General features: G+C 44.1%; 3 protein-coding genes across 5 annotated transcripts; all 3 read right to left on the bottom strand.

Moving 5' to 3' along the window:
* Positions 1–454: 454 nt before the first annotated feature.
* Positions 455–3,253, bottom strand: LOC147252955 (uncharacterized). The gene is made up of 2 exons (XM_086217083.1): positions 2,453–3,253; positions 455–2,336 (listed from the first exon to the last, which is right to left on the bottom strand). Exons 1-2 carry the CDS (start codon positions 3,155–3,157, stop codon positions 2,262–2,264), a joined length of 780 nt encoding a protein of 259 aa, XP_086073209.1. The 5' UTR covers positions 3,158–3,253; the 3' UTR covers positions 455–2,261.
* A 2,106-nt stretch (positions 3,254–5,359) lies between these two features.
* Positions 5,360–8,844, bottom strand: rnf183 (ring finger protein 183). 2 transcript variants are annotated; one of them, XM_086217889.1, is made up of 3 exons: positions 8,683–8,844; positions 8,338–8,454; positions 5,360–8,125 (listed from the first exon to the last, which is right to left on the bottom strand). In XM_086217889.1, exon 3 carries the CDS (start codon positions 8,066–8,068, stop codon positions 7,073–7,075), a length of 996 nt encoding a protein of 331 aa, XP_086074015.1. In that variant the 5' UTR covers positions 8,069–8,125; positions 8,338–8,454; positions 8,683–8,844; the 3' UTR covers positions 5,360–7,072. The 2 variants fall into 2 exon arrangements, with proteins under 2 accessions (XP_086074015.1, XP_086074014.1); XM_086217888.1 differs by lacking the exon at positions 8,338–8,454 and having other exon boundaries at positions 5,362–8,125; positions 8,683–8,836.
* Positions 8,845–9,840: 996 nt separating this feature from the next.
* On the bottom strand, positions 9,841–22,839 carry dhx16 (DEAH (Asp-Glu-Ala-His) box polypeptide 16). Of its 2 annotated transcripts, none has more exons than XM_086217886.1 (21): positions 22,571–22,839; positions 21,486–21,688; positions 21,124–21,362; positions 20,333–20,510; positions 20,183–20,239; positions 19,837–20,091; positions 19,493–19,726; positions 18,889–19,080; positions 18,678–18,788; positions 18,384–18,499; positions 17,690–17,900; positions 17,426–17,524; positions 17,003–17,155; positions 16,386–16,526; positions 16,009–16,171; positions 15,744–15,862; positions 14,436–14,503; positions 14,142–14,304; positions 12,810–12,971; positions 10,891–11,064; positions 9,841–10,651 (listed from the first exon to the last, which is right to left on the bottom strand). In XM_086217886.1, the coding sequence occupies exons 2-21, from the start codon at positions 21,681–21,683 to the stop codon at positions 10,523–10,525; spliced, it is 3,162 nt and encodes a 1,053-aa protein (XP_086074012.1). In that variant the 5' UTR covers positions 21,684–21,688; positions 22,571–22,839; the 3' UTR covers positions 9,841–10,522. The 2 variants fall into 2 exon arrangements, with proteins under 2 accessions (XP_086074012.1, XP_086074013.1); XM_086217887.1 differs by having other exon boundaries at positions 22,566–22,839.
* Between the last annotated feature and the right edge of the window lie 176 nt (positions 22,840–23,015).

A 23,015-nucleotide genomic window follows, 5' to 3' on the forward strand; every position in this document is an offset into this window, starting at 1 on the left:
TTTCATGTGAGGAAACTACTGAGTTTTTAATGCTTGATTTGGAGGGAGGAAAGGTTCAATTAATGAAGGATTTTTTCTTTAATTATTGCAAAGTGTATTTTACTTATTTCAGATGGCTTATTCTGTAATGACAGATGAAAGCAAACACAAGTGCTCATGTAGGTTATTTATGATATTTTTCCTTTTTTGCAGATTGCCAGCACTTTGCAACTGATTGTCTGACAGCAGATATTGTAATATCTATATGTATATGTAATGAGAATTCCATTTGAGATATGATTGACACTATGGATATGAACCCCACCCACTCACCTCCAACATTCCCACAGTTCAACAATGTTGATCATATTCCGATATGACGCACCTTTTGGAACATTAAGTGCATTTTTTTGCATTTCAAAACATCAAAATAAAAACCCACCGCTAAGTAGTCCAGTAAAGAACTTAAAAATAGAAGTCAAAGGATTTTATTTGGTTACAAACGTGACAGGTTTTAATATTTTATTTGTACCACTGTTACAAGTCAGAATTTCAAGAGATATTTTAAAGGTTGTTCTCACTGAATTTTATTGAAAGTTTTCAGGTTCAGGATCCACAATCTTCCACATGAGAATCAACATCTCAGAAGCGATCCTAGGGCGGCACGCTGGTGCAGTGGTCAGCACTGTCGCCTCACAGCAAGACGGTTCCGGCTTGGAGCCCCGGTTGGAGCACGGGATCTTTCTGTGTGGAGTCTGCATGTTCTCCCTGTTCCTGTGTGGGTTCTCTCTGGTACTCCAGCTTCCTCCCACAGTCCAAAGACATCAAGAGGGGACGAGGCTGATTGATACTCTAAATTGACCGTAGGTGTGACTGTGAGTGTGAATGATTGTCTGTCTATATGTGTTGGCCCTGTGATGGACTGGAGACCCGTCCAGGGTGAACCAGGGGCTGCTTGTTAACAGGATAAGCTAAAGAAAACAATACTAAAAACACAAGTTGGACTGGGAACACTGGGATACCCCAGTCAGAGCTGGGCAGTGTGGTTCCCTGCTCAAGCTGCTGCCCCCAACACCTGATTTCAGAGAAGCAGCTGAAGATGGATGGATGGATAAAAACAATACCACAACATGAACTTTATGTCCTTTAACTGAGCAAGCCTGGACTACAACCCCAGGACCTTCTTTCCGAGATATATTTTATATTTTCTAGGAAGCACTTCAGTGGAAACAGTTTTAAGGGTTTCCTCTTAACTCCAACCCATCCTTCCAAAAGTGATGATGTCATTTAGAATAAGCTTGTAAACCTGCGTGTATCCACAACAACATTTTTGGATTGGTTTTGGAATGGTGAAGTGCAGACAATGACATCACCAACCTCAAAACTCCCCCCATATATCATAAATGTTAATTGCAGATGTTTGCAATACATTTTTTTCCCGGCCTCAACCATAATTTTGGATAAAATCAGATTAAAGGTTATTAATCCTGCGGTTGGGAAACTCGTTTGACCCAAAATCAACTCGCGCAGACAACAAGCACCACGACCGAAGGCTCGAGCTGCTCGTAACCACATCATTCCCTGTGCAACTGTGAGGATTTGTTCCACAATCTGATGTTGATTGTAAAATCTTTCTGTTCTTCTGCATTTGTCTGGCATAATGAGACATCAAATGTTTATACACGCGAAAAAAAGTCAAACAGCTGAAAGAGATTTCAACTCAACCACAACATCAGACTGCATCAAATGTACAGTAGTAGTGTACGATGGTTGTAGCAGTGCACAGTATAACATGAAAACAAGACACTCTAAAAAGCAGCAATAACATGGTATCAAAATGCACCGTCGAAATTACAAATCTTGCATTCCAAATCTGAAAAGGAGCAGTGCTGAAGGTGGATTATGGATTATCAGCCACTGGGAGTACTGTTGCATACAATTACAATGTGTTAATTTCACAGTTCAACATCACACACAAGTAGAAAGTGCAGTTCTGGTTGTAAAACTACGTGTACAAGTTGGTTGTACTCATCATTTGAATATTCCAGTCTGAGCTACTTCTTTAGCCACAGTCCAGTTGTAACAACGTCCTGCTCGGGACACGCTGAGGGTTTCAAACCACACAATTTTACTTTTCAAAACAAACGCAGTTCTGAGAACTGCCTTGTTTGGTTGTACCCCTGCACGGGTTGAAGTCCGCGTGCATCGCGTACCGCGCGAGCAGGGTGAAAGTCAATAAATAATGTTGGATCTCAGCGTGGATCCTGAGACCCTGAACTCCCTCAGTCGGGTCTGTCCTCTCTCAACTCTCCCCCAGAGCCCCACTTGTCTGTGTCTGTGGGGGTTTGTCCGTTTGCCTGAAAGACAAAAACAAATTGGTGGTAAGATTGGTGGTGATATCCTGCTTTATTTCCATCTCAACATAAATCGAATTTTGATTTTTAAATTTAAAAAAAAATTTAATCTCTATTACCTGCAGCGCATTTTTGTTTTTCGCACTCTGTTGGCGCAACCAACGCTGTGGCGCATCATTGCGCCTGCTGCACATCACTGCGGGCTTGCAAAACAGAGCATCTGACGCAAGAGCAGCCAGAGATAAGCAGGCGTTCCTCAGTGCTGTCAAAGCTGCCGAACCCAAGTCCGCAATTGGCCCCGCTCTCTCTGTCCCGCACGGAGAAGTTACCGAGACTTTCAGAACTGGCTGTCCGCTCGCGCCCTGCACGAAGATGATCTTACACACGCGCGTGGGACGCGAACGTCTGATCGCGCGAGTGATCTGAGAGCATTTATCCGCTCCGTGCAGGTTACATGCGAGTCGGAGCGCCAGCTGACGCACCAGTTGCGCAGCTGAGTGCGCGTCCTCTGCAGCAAGCGCTCTTGGCAGTTTTGGATCGCGGTCATCAGTTTCTCTGGGGTCTGTCTCTCTCAGCGTTCTCCCGTTGTACTGTATAGTCAGTCTCCCTCCCAGCACAAGTCTCTCTCCCCGGAGGAAAGACTCCCAAGGTGGGACCTGAAGTGACCGGGTGCGCTCAGCGGGAGAGTCACAGACGGAGCCGCCGGCCAGTCCGAGGCTGTACACCGAGGTGGCAGGCCGCTTGGTCGGTGGATTCCTGGTCCAGATATTCCCACGGCAGCGGAGAACAGCGGTCAGGGCTGAAGTGGAGGGAGTGGAAGCCATCGTGGTCGATAATATCCACAACAGAGGGTTTCCGTCTCTCCTTCAGGTTTTAGAGTTCAACCTCTGTCTGGACAGTCACATAACGTTCATTAGCGAGGCGTTGGATGGGGGGTGGGGGTGGTGGAAGGGGGGGAGGGGGGGTCTACACGACCATATTTGCCGCGACAATCCCGGAGGGGGGGCGCATGTGGGTGGGACTACACTTCCACATGACCATCAGCAAAATGTGCTTATCAAATATAGTCAGTTGAAGGCCTCCGGTCGCCCCTCACAGGCCAGCAAGTCACTCACAAACGGCTGTAAACGTGACGTTGCTGTGAGGAGATTTTCTAACAGAGAACGAATTTGTCTTTAAATTCAAAATTATAATTTAGTTTGCACCAATAGTGTAGTTTACATCATACACACATTTACATCAAAGCTGCACCAACTGATCCAAGGATGTTGATTACCAAGGAATTGCTTCTTTCTCATTTCCAAACAAAACTGTTGATCAGAATCATTAATATAAGTTCTGTATTTATGCTTTGAAATGTTGGATGGAAGGAAGCAAGTATTGCACTGACTTCTGGGAAATTGAGTTGAACATTTTCTTGCCATTTACTACACAATTCCAAGATTAATTATGAAAAATAATCTTTAACTGCAGCCCTACGGGGACAACGCCAGGATTTTGGAATACCCGCTTAAAAGTGTACACAGCAACAGTGTTTTTGTGGGTAAAAACTTTCAACGATTGTGAAAAGCGCAACAGTATCACGAGGGCGACAAACAAAAAGCCCAAATTCGATAAGCGTCCGTCCTTCTTCGCTGTTGTTTATGGACCTGCACACGAAAACTTGCCTCTACAAAAGTAACGATCTGAGTGAAGCAGGGAACTGTTCAGCTGCACAAACAAAGGGGACTTAAACTCGTAGTCAAGATGTAAGAGAAATTAACACTGTTTAATGCAACTATGATTTTTACAGTTATGCATTCATAGATTTCTCCTTAAACCGGAACCTTTGATTTGTTCTCAATATAACTGTGGTCAAAGTCCTCAGAATACAGCCAAGCCTTTTAATGTGACTGAAAAGAAGAACCTCCTCCCGTGATCCCACTCGTGTACTGGGAATGGGTCTCGGCTTCATCCTCTGAAAGTACAGACTGTACCCTTTCCTGGTTTTTGGAACGGCCTAAACTGTGTGTAAATGCATGTAGTGAGTACGGTGCATGCTTGCTCCGTAGGAATCACCCCAGTGTACTCGCTGCTGCAAACCAGTACACCACTGGGAAAATTAGCTTTTAAAGCAATATAATGTTAGAGATTAAAGTGATGGTTTACGAGCTTCTGGGCTTCACATTCAGACATCTTGGAGTTCCATCTCAGAGATTCTCCAAGACGTGACTGAAACACAAAGATAAGATTTATGGAAGAACGATTTGGTCTCTTTCTTCCTTCTTCAGGTTTCTCTTGTGAATCACTTAAGAGGTGAGCTGACCTCTTGAGAAGAAACTTCCCCACACCTGCAACTAACTCCACATTTACTGCACGCTTAACATGCAGAGGAGCATTCCTGTCAGCATTTTAAAGGATAATGACGCGGAAAGGAGCAAATATTCCGAGAAACCAGTTTTAGTTGATACTTTTGTACTTTATGAAATGTAAATAATCAGATAAAAGAACCTGTTTGTTTTGTAACCAAGCACAGACTTATATAATAGGGATATAACCAGACTGACCGGTAACACATTTTTGCACCTTGTATAAGCCCCTCAATGTTTTCATTTATCTTCACGTACGACAAATCTCTAAAAAGCTGTTACTAAACACAGGACTGTAAACACAGCTCATTTCCTACTCTAATTCCTCTGTTTGTTGTGGAATCATGGTGTCGTCCCCCCCCCCCCCCCCCCCCCCGCAGTCCAAAACCTGTTACAAACGATCATTTATCCTGCTGTCAAATGACACAGCTGACCTCCCAGAGGACGGCAGGAAAACATGCCATGAAGGTAAAGTCACTGCTGAACAGGTTTGACAGCCTGATAGCAGAGAAGCGTAGTAGACGTGAGGCATCCAGTCACCCTCGTACCCGGTGTGCTCACACCACTAGAGGGGATCAGGTGTCTCAGGAAGACGTGCAGGCATCTGACAGGAAATGTCTTTGGACTCAGCGGAGGAAAAACATGGACCGGAATTCTCCATTTATCATTTAATGGCAAAGATGATTAGAACGGAGAACAAAATTTCAGAGCTGGTTTTACTAATTCATGATCCACACTTCTAACAAAAGGGGGCAGCATATCACTGATTTTTCAGTTGCTCTGCCACTGGATGCCACCCTCCAAGTAAGAGAGACCATCAATCCATCCATTTTCTTACGCTTATACTGTTGCAGGGGGCTGGAGCCTATCCCAGCAGCTTTTGGGCGAGAGGCAGGGTTCACCCTGGACGGGTCACCAGTCCATCACAGGGCCAACACAAGAGACAGACAACCATTCACGCTCACAGCCACACCTACAGTCAATTTAGAGTATCAATCAGCCTCGTCCCCTCTTGATGTCTTTGGACTGTGGGAGGAAGCTGGAGTACCAGAGAGAACCCACGCAGGAACAGGGAGAACATGGAGACTCACACAGAAAGATCTCGTGCTCCAGCCGGGGCTCGAGCCCGAAACCTTCTTGCTGAGGCGACAGTGCTGACCACTGCACCACCTCGCCGCCCGGAGTAGGGACTTGCTCAATTTGAAAAATGTCATGTGATAACTATTGTTATGATTTCACGCTCAGTCAAAACTGATTAAAATTAATAGCCATCACTAAAATTGAACATCAGCACCAACTGAAATTGTTTTTGGTTTATTTTGCAAATTTGTTTTGATTCTTTGCGAGGTAGAATTGCCCCGTTTGCTTTCGTGACAGGCAGGCACCCACCTAATCAGGTGTTTCAGCAAGAGCCTTTAGCTATTTCTATTTATGTAGTAATTATCATTATTTGGTTCAACCCAAACCATGACCTTTCCTTCACCAGAGCTAAATGGTTATCGTGCCTAAATTTAATCAGTGCTGTTAAAAGTATCTTAAAATATTGCATTTTCCACTTAGACCCACAAGCACAATGACTCACACTATTTTTCCTCTAACTGCCGGCGTTTGTGCAGGCTCACTGATCGCTTGTGTCACCAGTCACCATGTGCAGGACAATGCAAGGAAAATTTGCATAACTTTCATGAGTTATCAGACGAATGACTCATGAGAATACACGGCTTAAACGGCACCAGGACAGGACAGGACATAATCATTTCAGCTGATATCTAGCTTTACAACAAGTTGTTGATCGCTGCAGTTACTGTTGGAATGTCTTACACTAACAATCCTATGGAAGAGCACTCTCTGTTTTGGAAATACTGAACAATGAGCTTTCCTGTCTCAAAATATGCTTTATTTGATGGGTACGGCTGCACAGATAGAAAAGAGAAACTACTGTACAAATCTCCTGTGGCTACATAAAAAGTGTTGGTCCATAAACACATTATGTAAGAAATGGAAACTCTGTGCTGGATGTCAGCCAATCACAACAAAGCAACTTTTCGTCATAGACTTTAGTACATTTCAACATTTACAGCTTATTAATCATGATGGTCAGTTTCCTTGACTTTCACAGTTTTTATAAAGTGTTCAGAAAAGAGCACAAAGGTTTAAAAAAACGTAATACAAAAGACTCGTTCCATTATCCTTCATGTGCAATGTTTAAGTCTTCACCTCCTTTGAAAAAATGTTGCTGTCCTTGTTTTCCTTCATTTCTTCACTGCAGGTGAAGCAGCTTGAATGTGCACCCAGTGCTTGTTGTTTCCCTCACCAGTGACTTCCTTAAAGCTCACAAAGAGGAGGAGGAGTGAATAAATGTCTGTGTTCACCTCGTCCTCGTCTGCCCCATCAGGGTCCTGTCCCTGGAGGTGGATTACCTTCAGTTCCCGTGGTTCCCTCTATTGTTTGATTCCCTACGTGATCAGGTCTGTGGTGGGTCATCACATTGGGTATGATCACAAAGGCCAGAATCCCCACCAGCATAAGCGCCACAGTGATGGTAATGATGGAGGCCACCGCTGCGTAGTAGCACTGGTCTGAGCGGAACAACCGGCGCAGGCGACCTCTGACCCTGTTTGGAGGCCTGCCTACATCCAGCACAGTGATGGGGGTCATTCCCTGCTCCATTGCACTCAAGTGGAGGTCATTGCCTTCCATCACTGGGCTGTCCTGCTTCTTTTTAGGCAGAGTGATGATGCTGGGTTTGGTCGGGCTGCTGGGGGGAGGATTCTTTAAGACCAGTTTACCTTTACTGCGCTTGAAGCGAATGGACAGCGCCCTCTGCATTTCCGCGGGGAGTTTACCAATTATGTCCTCGTTGTTACCCAGTCGGGGCAGGTCCTGGCCGTGGGGGAGGTCCGTCAGTTCACGGCACACCGGGCAGGGCAGCGTCTTGAGCTCAGGAGAGGTCACGTTGATGCGAGCCAGACACTCCAGACAGAAAGTGTGACCACAAGCAAGCAGCTTTGGGGTCTTGAAGATGTTATCGTAGGAGCAGAAGCACACAGCACACTCAGTGTCCTCCACATCATTCTCAGGTGGCCTCACCTTCCTCCGCTCATTCTCTCCATCTCTCCTGTCTTGTCTCCGGGCCTCCTCACTCCTCCCACGGGGTCTCCTCTCTGCATGGTGCCGATCCCGCTCTCTCCTCCTCCCTCTATCAACCCTCTCCCAGTCAGTACTCCTGGATCTCCTCACTTTTACAGGTTTCTCTTTCTTCCACTGGTCCTCCTTGCTGGTAATCTCTCTCTGGTTGAGCTTGGGTTTGACATTGGGGGCCTGCCTGGTTCTGTGGCCTGGACTCCGACCGTCATCAGGTCTGTGTCTCTCTGCGTCATCACTCATGATGGAGGAATGACTGTGGTAGTGCAGGTCAGATTCAGATGGCTGGGTTCCCAACAACTGCAGAAAATTTAAGCAGAGGTAAGATTATTTGCTTATAATAAGCAGGAAATGGAAAGGAGGAATTTACCAGCTTCAGTTTCATGAATGAGGTCTCATGATGACGAAGCACTAATAGCTTCGATGTCACTAACACCTCTTTTGTGTTGAAATGCTATGTTTATGTTTTTTATTTATTCAACATGGATACGGTTCTTATTCTGTGATAATACCTGTTTGTTTTATAGGCTTTCCTGCACAGATGTCAGCAAACATGTGAGGCCTGCAGAGCTGGAGGAGCTTTACACTAATGGGGATTTTATGATCCTGAACGTCTGAAGCCTGTAAAACTAAAACAAAGACAACTCTGTGTCATTGTTTTAAAAAAATGTTTGGCAAAATTTAGCTGCTGAATTCTTAACATCCAGGGTGAAACTACCGAGTTCAGTTCACTCAGTTTGAGGCTTTTAACGAGTGAGATTCTGAATTTGACGGCAACTCACAACAGAGAAGCAACATCTTTCTTAAAACGAACAGCAAACTGAGTAATTAAACAGAATTTATGCTCGCACACTGACCTGTCAATGATGTATCCCGCTGTCGGAGGTGACCTCACGTGGAAAATCAGCGCAATAGGAACTTGTGCATCATTAAAATTCATCACGAAAAATATAAAAGATCTCTATTGGCGTCCCATTGCAGCCCCAGTCCTTCTGTTTAAATACTTCCACTGGTATCTTGTTTTTCTCACTGTAACACAGAACCGCCTCCTGTAAAAACTCCTCCTCGCTGCCCGCCAGCCCTCCCTTCTTCTTCTCTACTCTTGTCAGACCAGTTGGACCTGCCGAAGTGAGCCACTGCTTTTGATTGTGTCTGTGTCAAACGCGCAGATAATCAGGACATTTACTTTAATAACTCCCACATTTCTAACCCTGTAACAAAACCCCTGTCACACAGGTATCAGAGCAGTTACTTACAGGGATGTTTGCAAGGCGATTCTAGTTCAAGTGGCAAACTATTTCTTTACTGAGTGTTTGGCTGTCAGTAGATCTGTGGGTTACATGATAGAAAAACAAATATTTCATGTGTGATATGAATCAAGAACCAGGAGCGACTGTGGGTAAAATTCCACTGTTGCTGCACAAGACACCAGGGTACAGAACTGTCAAGACTTCACAAATAACTTCATACCCGTCATACCTACGCGGTTCTTTTGTGAGTTAACCACTCAAACAAGAAGCTCCATTCTCGTGACTCTTTAACATCCTGATGGAGATTAAAATGCAAACTAAAGCGTAAATGAATCCAAAAAAAAACAAAAAAAAAACTACATTAAGTACCTAAAATATAGTCTCTGTTAAAACTCAATATTGATATGAAAGATGCACGAGGCATAAAATACTGGCTTTCAAGGTGAAAGCTCTCACGTAGCTGGTCTACAATCTCGTAGAGTAGACGGGATCAGATGTCTCGCTCAGGATGTTTTTGGAATATCAAAAGCTTTTTCAGCACTGACAGTTAACTTTATGAAATATGTCTGAGGGACTCACTCAGTCCTTCTGTGGCAAAATGTATCCAGCATGACAGGATGAGGATAGACCGTCATTCAAGTATAGCAGCTAAAAATAACTTCCTGGTACAATTTAAACAGAAAAACCAAATAGCAAGTTAGTAGATGCAGGAAGTGCCAACCGACTGGTATTCTTCTATTCGGGGAACCATGCAGAACAAAAACAAGCGGTTGTAAAAATTTATTGCATAAGAAGAAAAAAAAACGAAGAGTCATTTAGGTATTAGTCTTTACATCCTGGTTGGCTCTTAAATTTAGTAGTCCATTTATACAATTCAAGTATGCTGGTTTCACAAATGAAGAATGTGACAGAGTGCTCTAAATATAGGGCGTGTGTGTGTGTGTGCGTGTGTGTGCGTGTGTGTGTGTGTGTGTGTGGTGGGGGGCAGGGCAGTCTTGCAGATGTGTAACTACACCTTCAAACAAGCAACCTCACATTCATTGATGAACGGACAAACCTGCCGTTGAGGGTGCGCTGTGGCGGGAGGCTGGTTTATGATTAAACCGGTCAGGTTTGTGACCCATTTCTCTGTAGACCATCGTGAGTTTGCGTCCACGCTGCCTCAGTGGGACTGTCCGCTCATGTATTTTGGTAGAAATTTGTTGCTGAGACTGAGTAGGCACTGGCTGAAATGCAGTATCAGGTTACAACATTTCACAAACGACGTATTTGTCTGTTGATGGGTTGAACTGGTGACAAACTTTTTTTTTTTTAAACATTTCCTGTTTATCTTTCTGAATCTGGCGAACTTTAAAGTCACTTCCCTCCTACGTCTACCCCTGTCCTGAGAGAAGCAGGGAGGTGCCCCTGCACTGTGGCTGCCAGCTGTTCGGTGAGCGGAGCTCCTTCAGCCCAGCTCTTCTTTAGTTTTGCCCTGTTTGCGCGGCATCTTCTTGTTGCTGCTGTCCTCCAGCTCCTTGCTCTTGTAGTAATGAGGAGCCACTTCCAGCAGCCAGCCACTCTCGATCTCTATCACCTGTGTGAGGGCGAGCGGGAGGTTAATCAATCTGATGTTGATACAGATGAGGATGCAGTTCAATGTTTTACAACACATCGCTCATCCCACTTCCTCGTTTTGTGCTGCGTCACCCTCACGAGCACTGACTCAGCAAAGGCCTTCATGTTGGACTCGGCAGGTAAACATGAGAAAAAAACAACCCAAACTTCGTTTGAGGGGATTCGCTCGACCCCTCAAAGCATGCTGGGGAGGCCCACCTGTCTCATGAACTCCTTGGTGGTGAAGACCAGCTCGTGGTAGATGAGCCACCGGGGCTGCTCCTCAAACAGGGAGCTGTTGGGGTGAACGTAGACCGTCTGCTGGTGCTTCACTGTCTTGTAGCCGCCTTTACTCAGCCGCGCCGTGTGATAGAAATATCCCGCCGTCACCGCCTGGGGGAGGCACACAGACACGCTTGAGAGTTGAAATAGAGACCACAGCAGGATGGAATATACAGACAGAGCAAAGACACTATGACAAAAACAATATTTGTGTGTCAGTTGTAGGTCCTATGGATGACCCAAAGGAAGGTCAGAGGTCATAGCCTGATAAAAGAAACAGTAACATACAGGAGAATAAGAAGTATGAGAATAACAAACATGAGAAGAAAAAGAACAAGTAGAATACTCATAAATAGAAGATTAAGAAGTAGAAGTAGGAGAGGAAACAGAAGGAGTAGAAGAAGAAGAAGAAGAGAAAGAAGACGATTACAGGAAGTATATATGTGAGCTGAGGGAGTCAATTCAAGAGAATTAGATTCGCTACTCATAGAATTAATAGTTACGGAATTAATTATTAACTCTTCCAGCTAATTTAGTTCAAAGAGACTATGTGGGCAACCATCTGCCTCCATCAGTCAGTGAGAAAAAGAACAAGAAATAGAGAGACAAAAACTGTAAAGTACTCAAAAATACAGTAATTCTCACTAGTTTTCTCTCATGCAGCGCCCACAGCGCCCTCTGTAATCCTGCCATCGTAGGTGCTAACATCTGAGCGATGAAATATGTTGCTGCTGCTCTCAATCTCTGTCTTTCTCAGGATGTGCTGAAGCGGCTCTGTCCGAGATTCCTTGACAGATTCCATCCACACATGGAAGAGCAGCCGCTTTTTCTCGTCATCTTTTCACAGATCCGCATAAAACCGCTCACACCTGCGGCAAGCTGGGTTCGGGCGGTGTTGGGTGTGTTCGCCACAGTGACACTCACAAAAAGGACAACAAGATATTGAAAAGTAGCTGATGGATGTCACAGGCTAACCATGCAAGGATAAAAATAAATCTGGATCTGTCATTTCTCCTGAACCAGCCCAACATTCTCAAGTGACTCACTGACACGGCTTTTGAATTTTAGGATGCAGCAAGTCAGGGAGATCTGGCGAAACAAGGAATACAAACAGCAGCACCACAGCCAGTGCATGCAGAAATCATACATGATAAGTCAAAGGCAGAGGGATTTCTTTGCCTGTGCAATGGCTGCAGGATTTTAGTTGGGTGTAACCTTACCAATAAAACAAACACACTTCTTATCTCGTGTTTTAGGGGTGCGTTCACTTCACATTTCAGATTCAGATTCAGATTCAGATAACTTTATTTATCCTCATGAGGCCTGATATGAGAAGACTATTTGAACACGGTGCTCTTCACTGACTCCTAGAGCGCAGCACCTTCAGGAAAGCCCTTTCTGACAATGAGCATTCAACTGGTCGAAGGTTCAGCAGCTGACCTTGATCTTTCACCTCCTCCCACAGACCTTTGCAAACCAAAAGGTGAAATTCAACCCCAGGGTGTTACTACCTGCTGACAGGAGCTTGTCAAAAGTTAAGCGGGCTTTCATCTTGAGACTTCCAGTGACGTCAAGAGTCCTGCCCTTCACCTCAGTAGCCTCAGTTGCTGACCTTGAACCAGCACTTGGTCTGGGGTTGTTAACAGCTTTCAGCAGTCACCACAGAAGAAGCAAAAACTGAATGAAGCAACATTACTGTGAAGGCAGCACCATGGTCACTGTTGTAATGGTGATTACAGGTGCCTTTGTAAAATATTAGCTTCATCAGGCACTAGCAATGTGGACATAATGACCGAGTGGGTAGAGGTAAATATAGGAGCAGTCTTGCTGTGGCTGACGTTCTCAGTAGCACTGACCTTGCGAATGGGGATACTGTCCCCCTGGCAGCTGACCACCTCCACCTCGATGCGATCCATCAATCCCTCCAGCTGGTCCCTGACATCCCGAGCTCGCCTCATAGAGCGGAACTGGATGAAGTTCTCGTAACACCACTGAGTAGAGTAGCCGCTCTCCACCCACTGAAGCAGAGAAGTCATGACCACAGTCAGTAGAACAATCAGTCTAAGGGTTCCAAACCTCAGCTGAGGGAGGCTCTCATGACATGGTCACAATGTCAGGTGTGTGTGTGTGTGTGTGTGTGTGTGTGTGTTGTTTCTTTTTCAACAGTAATTATTTTCAGTATCAATTCAAATAAGTACCCTGCTGCAGGAGCAGAGCTGAAGACACCTACTTGTAAGAACCTGAAAGATTAAAAACATGTTTTCGGCTAAAGTATCGGGTTAATCTGGGAAATAACTTCAAGGCCACTATGAGTTAAATTCCTCTGTTGGTTAAGCCTGAAAACAAACACCAACTGTGCACACACCAACACATTTACACACCAGGTCAAAAACCTGAACATCTGGTTGTGTGATGTTGTGACTCACACAAATTACAAACATTAGTGCAATTAACTTCAGTACTAAAGGCTTGACTGAAGTCTTCATTTTTTTCTGAGGCCATAGTCCCAACTCTTCCTAACATACAGTGACTGAACGATGAGACAGAGCAGAAATCATAGCCCAGATATGCAGCAACTGATGCTGAAGCTACATGAGCACATGGGAACATTTTAATTGAGCTGTTTCTACCTTTGTAAATGAGTGGTTAATTATTCATAACTAACGTGGGTTGTAGTAATCAACTACGGTCAGCCTCCATCAATCTGAAGTGAATGATTAATTTTTGTGATTTGTTCACTATTTGTAAACTCCTCAACTTCCTTCCCAAAACTCCTCCTTTTCACGGCTTCTTCTTGCTAAGGTGCTGTGTATCATTCAAGACCTGCCCCTTTCCTACTTCCTTGTTGATTGTTTACTGGATAGGAAACGGAAAAAAAGATGGAAACTGATTGGAGGCGGATCAAGTATGCAGATCTTCACGATAACAGAGCTGTTGTTATTGTATCGTGTTATGGGTTGTGACTGTGCAGCTTGGACACATCTTCAGTGATGAACTAAAGGACCCTGTTCTCCTCCAGCTAGTACATGGACAAAATATTAGAGCAATGTTTGATCAAATGTATCACAACTTGGGCTTCAAACCTCTCAATCTACAGCTCTGACAAACTGTATCAGCTTTACAGTGAATCTTTCACATTTGTGAATAACCAGGCTACTCTGACACATCCTCCGTCCATTTAAACGCACCTGTGTGTAGACGTTGAGCAGCACCAGGTGGTCTCCCCCCGGCACCACAAAGTTCATCCTAGCATTGTCGGCATGCACCACCTTGTCTTTGGGCCGGTAGAAAATAGAGTTGTTGACTGAAAGCATGGCTGCTATTGACAGGACTTCTTCTGAACACTTGTACCTTAAGAACCAGATAAAAGTATCAAGGAAACAAACGGAATGTTAGAGACACAAAACGGGAAACGAGGTGCTACAGCAGGATGGTAACAAACGCAGGCTATCGAGTGCGTATGTCACAGAATGGGAACTTACTGCTCCGATGCCAGGATCATCTTGCTCAGCATGGGGTCCACCGGTAGCTCAGCCATCCTACGACCCAGCTGTACTCCGAAGCACAACAACAACAACAGAACTAATGAAGTCCTTCATTCAACGAACAGTAACATGTACTTGCTTTGAATTACGCAGTCAGATGATCTCTGACATCACAGCAGCTGCCATTGTTGATAACCACGGATTAACCAGACTAGCTAAGTGATAAAGTTGCATGAGTCATCTCCTCCATGTATCAGCTCTTTTAATCAAGGAAGTGAGCCATCATCAAAGCATCAGGCGCGGTGTTTGCAGTCTACCAAGTCAGCAGGCAGAAAAGGCACGTGAAGATGGAAACAGAGGATGCAGAACAAGCCAGTCCCGCACTTCTGTTCCCTGATCAAAGTTCTGAATTGTAACTCACTGCTATAAATCCGACTGCCGGAAGAGGAAGATGTGGCCGTAATAATTAACGCCCTGCTTGTTGTACAAGTTTGATTTGTATAATAGTTAGCGGCGAGATTCACAGAGATTTTTAGGGGTTGGCAACCCTCCAAATACTAGATATACACAGACATGGGCAGCTGTGAAATGACATGGATGTTTACAAGCTGTGGTATGGAATCTTGTATCATCGGGTACCAACTAACCCTAAAACATGAGGTCATGCAATGCTAGCTAAGGCTGGGAATCTGCTCTATTATAGCACAGAACAAACTGCCTCAATACGATTAAGCAGAGAAAGATTCCTTATAATTGTGATTCCTCGTGAAATTTGTTAAAAAAAAAAAAAAGCCAATGTGCAGCAACATAAAGCTCAAGAGTTACAACAGAAACGTGACTTTGAACCACATTGTTTTTTTATATTGTGCTGTTAGCAGATTGTTTTTGAGTGTCTGAGATGCAGTGGTTCTGACAACTAAACCCAAAAATTTATAATGTCACGTGTAAATTCATTTTCATGGCGAATTAAGTATCATTCCAGAACCGGTATAAAAATCTAGGTATCATATCATAACAATCCCAAATCCAAATATGGTACCGACACAAAATACCTTTTCTAGCTCATTCGATACCACATTTCACGTGTCCAAAGTCTAAATAACAGCATTTGGTGTACGGTGGCCATAAAAGCTGTCTCTCTTTAGCACCGACCACTGTGGTCTGCGTCTGGTTCTCCTCCATCATTCTACAGTTGCTCTTGTTGTACACCAGGATGGGAAAATAACCTCAAAATGAATCAAGGAGTTCTTCAACGAGTGGCCCTTCAAGAGCCCCAGTTTTTGTAAGACTCAGTTTGGGAATTACCTTGGTGAGCTCTCCCAGGTGGTTGAGTGCGCCGAGGGCATAGAGCTGCTCCAGCGCCAAAACCAGAGTCTCATGCGGAGGTGGGTCCATGAAGTCAAAGTGAATGAGGTCATTGATTCCTGAAGGTAAAATCATTTTTTTTTATTAGCAAAGCCACCAAAGACCTTTATAAAATGTCATTTGATCTATTAGATTCACATGTTTAACAGAAAATAGAGCTCAGCTGTCGAATTTCTCAATCTAGCGGCTTAGTCTCCCTCCTCACCTAAACTCTTGAGCAGCAGGACTACATTTCCCAGATTGGTCCTCTGAATCTCAGGCACTGTCGTTTCTTCCATCTCATGCTTAAAGGCCCAGGCTGTGTAAAGCCTGAAACATTTCCCAGCAGCCACTCTGCCAGCACGGCCTGCTCTCTGGTTGGCTGAAGCCTGATACGAAACAAAAACACACAGCACGAGTTAGCATAACAGAGTGAAACCCACACAGAAACCAATGAAACACATGCGAGGATGTTACAATGTCACAATTGGTATCGAAACTACTGAGAGAATGTGCATTCACTCCACTCCTGGATGAAATTTAACACAACTGCACTACAGATTTGCTGTTTGTTAAACATTAAGTAAAGTGGTGTACAATCACCCGAGAACAAGGAGTGACAATGAGCGATTCCATTCCAGTGCGAGCGTTGTAACTCTTCTGCTTGCAGAAACCCGGGTCAATGACGTAAATGATGCCATCTATGGTCAGCGAGGTTTCTGCTATATTTGTAGCCACGACCACCTTGGATTGACATGGAGAAAAGAAAGAGAGATCAAATTAACCAGCCCTGCAGAAACAAAGACGAAAGAAGATTAAATCCAGCAGTAACACAGTGGGATCAAAGACCTGATAAACGCCCAATCTGTCAAGCAGTGCTCCTGAAATACCCAAGACACTATGGGTCACTTGACCGATTGTACTGCAGCACCCTTTAATGGTGAATAATTGCAGGAACATTTAATTTAGGAGCCCATGGGAAGCTACTGTGCCTCTCAAAATAGATTAAAAAAAAACAATCAAAATCAAAGGAAGTTCACTAACAGAGCCGAAAAAGGAGACAAAGCTTTATTGTTATATTCTTCTGAACCTTTTATTTCTGCCGAATTTAAATATTAACCCTACACTGTTGACCTGCTACTTCCTGGGCAGTTTAATTATCCAACAATAGAAGTTTCCCAAATATTCTAAAAAAAAACAAAAAACAAAGATAATCCCACTTTACGGGCTCCAGGTGGAGTAGGGTTGAAGATCTTCGCCTGCATGTCTGAGGGCAGGTTGGCGTAGATGGGCAGGACCAGCAGCTCTGCGATCTTTGACCCGAGCCGCCTGCATCTCTCCTGGAGCAGTTCACAACACGCCTCAATCTCCTCCTGCAAGACACAGGTTCAGGAAGTTGAGGAGGTTCCATCACAGACACGGCGCCTATCTGGAATTACCTTCCACTGCCTGAAAAACCACTGAAGAGGACGAAGGCAGCATAAACTATTCAGTGCATAATATTTTGCCTTTCAAGATTTTTTTGTCTTCTTCAGTTGCACTGATGTCATGATGTACTGTATATAGTTTTATACACAATAATCCAACAACATGTCACTACAACTATGTCCGCTACTTCATACCTCTTGACAGAGAGCCCATACCTGTCCAGTGAGGAAGACCAGAATGTCTCCAGGAGCCTGAGTGACGTGAATCTGCAGCACTGACACAACACACGCTTCCAAGTAGTCGGCCTCTGGAGCCTTGACAACACAACAAACATACATCAACAGAAATCTTTGCTGCTTGACATAGAAAACACCAGAAAAAATACATTTTCCTTTAAACACATTTTAATGAATCAATGACGATTTTAATCATTCATGACTGCTTCAACCCATTATCAATTATTTCACGTCAGTTCCTACCTTCGTGTAGAAGATGTCAACAGGGAATCTCCTGCCAGGGATCCTGAAGACAGGTGCGTCGTCAAAGAAACAAGAAAAGCGCTCCGTGTCCAGAGTGGCGCTGGCAACCAGCACCTTCAGGTCAGGTCTGAACCTGGCGATGTCTTTAATCAAGCCGAACAGGATGTCCGTGTGGAGGGTTCTTTCATGGGCTTCATCTATGATGACCACGCTGGAGAGAGACATAACATTGTGAGGGGAATGTACCCAGCGGTTCTTACATCTGATGAATAACTATGGGAGTTAATGCAAAGGTTGCAAGGTAAATGTTATACGGCAACAAATTTAGTAGCAGCATTAATATAAGTTCCTGGCTACAGATGTGGTGAGACTGTGAGCAGCTGGTGGCCAACCTAAAAATGTCTCCTGCTACACTTGTGTTTTACCATAAAGGTCAGAATACTGGTGCAGTCAACATTTCAGAGGCAGCTAGTTTGACTATAGCACTGTTGAGAGCTGCCAACGCTGACTAGCTTGACTGTCCCTCTTGGCTTCTGTGTTGTCATTGCAGGGGTTTCGTCAAAGCAAGTTAAAAATAAATTCAAATTTCTGATCAGACGCAAATGCACAAGTTGAACGAAAAGTCAACCAAGAGTTCGGAAGTGAAACATTTTCTTGAGTAAATAGCAGAAATTGGATCTAGACTTGCTGCTACCTGTAGCTGGCCAGGTCGGGCTCGGTGAGAAACTCTCGGAGCAGCATGCCATCTGTCATGTACTTCAGCAACGTCCTCTCTGTTGTACAGTCCTCAAAGCGAATACTGTAGCCCACCTAAATGAGGCAAAACAGGAAATATCAAGAGACAGCACGGTCTCAAACTTGATACTTGCTTTTAAACGTGTGAATGATGAATGTGAGAACACACATTTATCTCTGTTTTAATCTTTCATCCTCCTGCTAATAGTGTTTGGAATATCTTCAGTATAATGATACAAAGTAAAAGTCTCACCTCATTTCCAAGCTTGACGCCCATTTCTTGTGCCACTCTGGCTGCCACTGACATTGCTGCCACTCTACGAGGCTGCGTACATCCGATCTTCATTCCTCCCTTCGTGTAACCCTGAGGGAGCGATGACAGATTTAGGGCTTAGCTCCAGAGTGTTTTTTTATTTTCCACCATCCACTAATAGCACCATGCCGTTGTAAGATTCGGCACTCACATCTTCCATGAGGTACTGTGGGATCTGAGTGGTCTTGCCAGAGCCCGTCTCCCCCTCAATGACCAGGATCTGGTGCTCGTTGATGGCAGAGAGCAGGTCCTCGCGGTAGGGGAAGATGGGAAGGCTGCGTCTGACCTCCTGCATGGACTGTTTCCTCAGCTCTGCTTGGGACAGAGCCGGAGTCTCCTTATCCTGAACACAGAAAGAGAGGCAACTTGGAGACGTAACATTTACTTTTATTGTAGAATTCTTCTGATTGAGTGAGATACTGATATGTATGCTGCTGCAAAGCACAGAAAGATGTTCGACGGTGGCAGGTATAGACTGTATCAGACAAAAGATGACTAAACTTGACAATATCTCAAAGACGGAAATTATCACGGCCTTGCAACAAAAATCTGACAGTGTTGCTACCTACTGCTATGACCTTAGAATACTTGGTTAGAATATAGACTGGTCCTAACACTGCAATGCTGTCCTTCGACAGTTTCATGAACAAAGGACAATCAAACTCTGACAACTTTAATCGACTCCCATTTCTGGGAAAATCTAATTAAAATTTAGAAACAAAACGTTTAATTAACATTTCCCATGTGATCCTCACCTTCTCTGCCAGAGTTCCCTTCATGGTGATGGCTGTGGTGACAAAGTTGATCATCTCATCTTCCTCCAGGATCAGCTGGTACTTCTCCATCTCATGCTTCATCCCTTGTTCTCGCTCCTTTCTGGCCCCAAAGCTGAGGGAGGCCGTCTTCAGTCTCTCCTCCTCCCAACGACCCTGCTCTCCTCCCAGCTCCATGGGGGTTTCCTCCAGCTCCAGGTCCTTCTGGGGTACCTCCTGGCCGGTGGGGAGGGAGGATAATGGTAGAGGAGCAGCAGAAGAAAATGAAGACAAGAGTAGTAGCAGACAGACATAATGGATAAGTGTGTGACTTCCCTCTGGCCTACCTTGCTTCTGTTCTCTACCGGCATATAGTATCTGTTCTTCCTCTCCTCGTGTTCCTTGGCACCAGCCTTTTTGTAGTCTTTAGCCAGGTCGCGGAGGGTACGCTTATATTCCAACTCTTTTTTCTCCCTCTCTGTCAGCTCGTCTGTAGAGAAAAGGTACTCCTCATCAATGATTTCTGCCTCCAGGTCCTCCAGCTTCTCCGACTCTCTCTTCTTTAGATACTCCCAGCGAGAGCGTTTTCTCAGCTCTGGCAACTAGTGAGGAAAGAGGCAAGGATAACAAATGTTTTATACCTATAGATCTGAAGCATTTATGCTACCGTTTTTACTGTCTTTCTTCCCCTACCATATTGTTCTGATCATCTTCAGCCATCTTCAGCCGCTTCTGAGCTTCCTCATAAGCCTGATAGAAAGCACACAAAATAGAAAGTGCTCAGCTTCACGATTCCGTGGGACAACCGTGAAAAAGGTGGACTGAAATTGCAGCATCTCCCACCTTTTTATCAGTCCTCTCTGCGATGTTACGGGTCTTGTCTTTGTCTTTCTGTTTCACCCGCTCAGCAAACGCATCTCTCTCTTCAATATCCTGAAGTCGCTCTCTCTCTTCCTTCTCCCACTCTTCTTCTTCCTCTTCTTTCTCGGCAGATGTGCTGTCACCTTGATTTGGATTACTCCTGATTTAAGAAAAATGAATCACACAGCTGCTTTTGTAGAAAATGCAGACGCAAAGACTTCAACCGAAACAAGTAGAAGAGAGCACATCACATCCGTGGTGGTGCCTTTTCTTTGGTTCCGTGTCTTTTTAGGTATGTGTTTAATAACCTGCACCATGAAGGTTGTTCGTCTGCATAGTTAACAAATACTTGACCATGAATGTGATATAATTTTAAGAGTGAGCCAGATTTGAATCCAGGAATCTGTGATAGATATGAGACCATCGTGACATAAAATATAATAGACATTTTGATTCATATTATTGCAAAAACACTGTATGGATTTTTTTTTAAATTTAAAAAAACAGCATCGATCCAGATATCCTTCTGGATTAAGAGACTAAATTTGAATAAGTACAGACTTCCCTGTTTTAGCACAGTGTTCGTCCACTCACCCAGTACATCGGCTATAATTAGATGGAGAGAAAACCAAAAGTTTTTAAAAAATCCTGTTCAAGGAAATCCCTGAATCACTCAGCTCAACTGCTACAACAAATACAAAAAAAAAACACACTAAAAAATATTGAGAAATGTACAATAACTGTAATACACTGACTGAAACTATCTGCATTACTTTTTAGTCACTTCCTCTTCACTAGACGACTCGCTCTCCTTCTTCTGCCTGATGTGCTTCCTCTTGTTTCCTCGGTCCTTCTCTTTAGTTTTCTTCTTTCCTTTCTGCTTCTCCTGAACGGCGTCTCCCTCACTGTCACTGTCCTCCAATAAGGTGTACGTCCGATTCTTCCTCTCCATTTCAATGGCTTCTCGTTCAATCGCTCTGGATGGTTTCTCAAAAACCTGCTTGCGAGGTATCTGTAACACAAAAGGTAAGAGCTCTTTATCATGCGGCCCATCAGATGTGGTACAAGCAACGCCATCATGCAACGGCTCATGTAAAGATGCTGAGACATGTTCAGCCAGGGATCGACTACAAACCTTGTCAAAGAGTTCGTGGGCAAAGGTAGTCACACTCTGGTCAATGTCGATCGTGCCTGTCTGGTGAAGACGAGCCACAAAGTCTTCAGGACTCGTTGCTTTCCGTGCAGTGCCAATCATGAACTGAGCCACGTATCTGTCGCTCAACCCGAGGATATCGTGGAGACGATCATTCACCCACTGCTCTAGACTCGCCATGGTGCCTGTCCAGGAGAGAGACACAAGACCATAACATTAGTTACCCTCATTTCAGGTAAGCCATAAAGTAACAAGACCTGCAGCCTGCATCCAAATAACAAATGATATCTCAACTTATACTCAGCCCAACATGAATGTTCATCATGCAAATATTGCCTCTCCCCAAAACAGTAGTTTTACACCAGTGACTCTGATAATAAGAGGTCGTCTTAGGTTAGAGATAGTTTCCAATATCAAATTATTCTCTAATGGCCTGGTGGTGTCTTTCAGACGATCAATTTCAGAAACCATCCGTTGGTATATGTATGATCTATATACATTACACAGAAATAAACTGAATGTGCGTTGACTTAGAAGTTACTGAGAGTAATATTGGATGAAACAAGATTTTATTTATCCCCTAAGAACACATTTAGGTAACAGCAGCACAAGACAAGAAACAGCCCAAAGGCTAAGAAACAGATGCAAGGACGAGTAGCATTCAAAAGATATGTGCGTTAATAAAGTATTTCATCCATTTTACTTTGGTCCAATTACATTAATATACAAAAACTTTCCTCTCCGTTTGTTTTGACATTTTCCCCAAAGAATGATTTACAAACGTGATCTTACTTCAGTTCCGTGTTAGTACTAAGTGACTGAACACATATCACACGAAACGATTGCAGTTCAGTGACGAGTTTAACTCAAAACCGAGATGGATCTCGGTGGTCACTACCGGGAAATTGGTCTCCTAATCGTTGACATGCGAGCCGCACGCCACTCATTCACACAAATGGTAACATTGTATAATCTGGATCTTATGTTATATCGGGAATCGAATAAGATCACTTCAGTGCATCGCTACAACATATTTAGGCAAAATAAAGCAAACAATCCTACCTTACCTCTTTACAAGATACTAAACGTTGTTGTTGTGGTGGTGGTACAAGTAGCAAGCTAACTGCTAACTCAGGCTACAATCAGGATGTTAGCTTAGGTTCGCGGTGAGAACACGCGGTAGCTACCACCATTCCACCTCCACCGTAGCAAAGGTATGTTTATATATCGAAAATCACAAAGCAATACAATTTTCAAATCATGTTTCTCTTAAGTCACAAACGCCTGAAGTCGGCCGAAGAGTACACCACCAAAGAAGAAGAGCTGTTCAGCTAAAACGCTGCACTTACTGCCCCCATGCGTTCATCTGATGAACAACAAGCGCTGCTCCTCTTGTGGTTATTCATTTCCAGCATAATTCCGCGTTTTGGGTTAAATAGCTTCAATATCATGTGACCTTGGCTCTCCAAATCTGTATCAGCTATTAGCAGTGGACTGGAAATGTGGTACACG

Source organism: Aulostomus chinensis, chromosome 11, assembly GCF_037954235.1.
Source record: "Aulostomus chinensis isolate RoL2024-O1b breed Wild chromosome 11, RoL_Achi_v1.0, whole genome shotgun sequence".
NCBI lineage: Eukaryota > Metazoa > Chordata > Actinopteri > Syngnathiformes > Aulostomidae > Aulostomus > Aulostomus chinensis.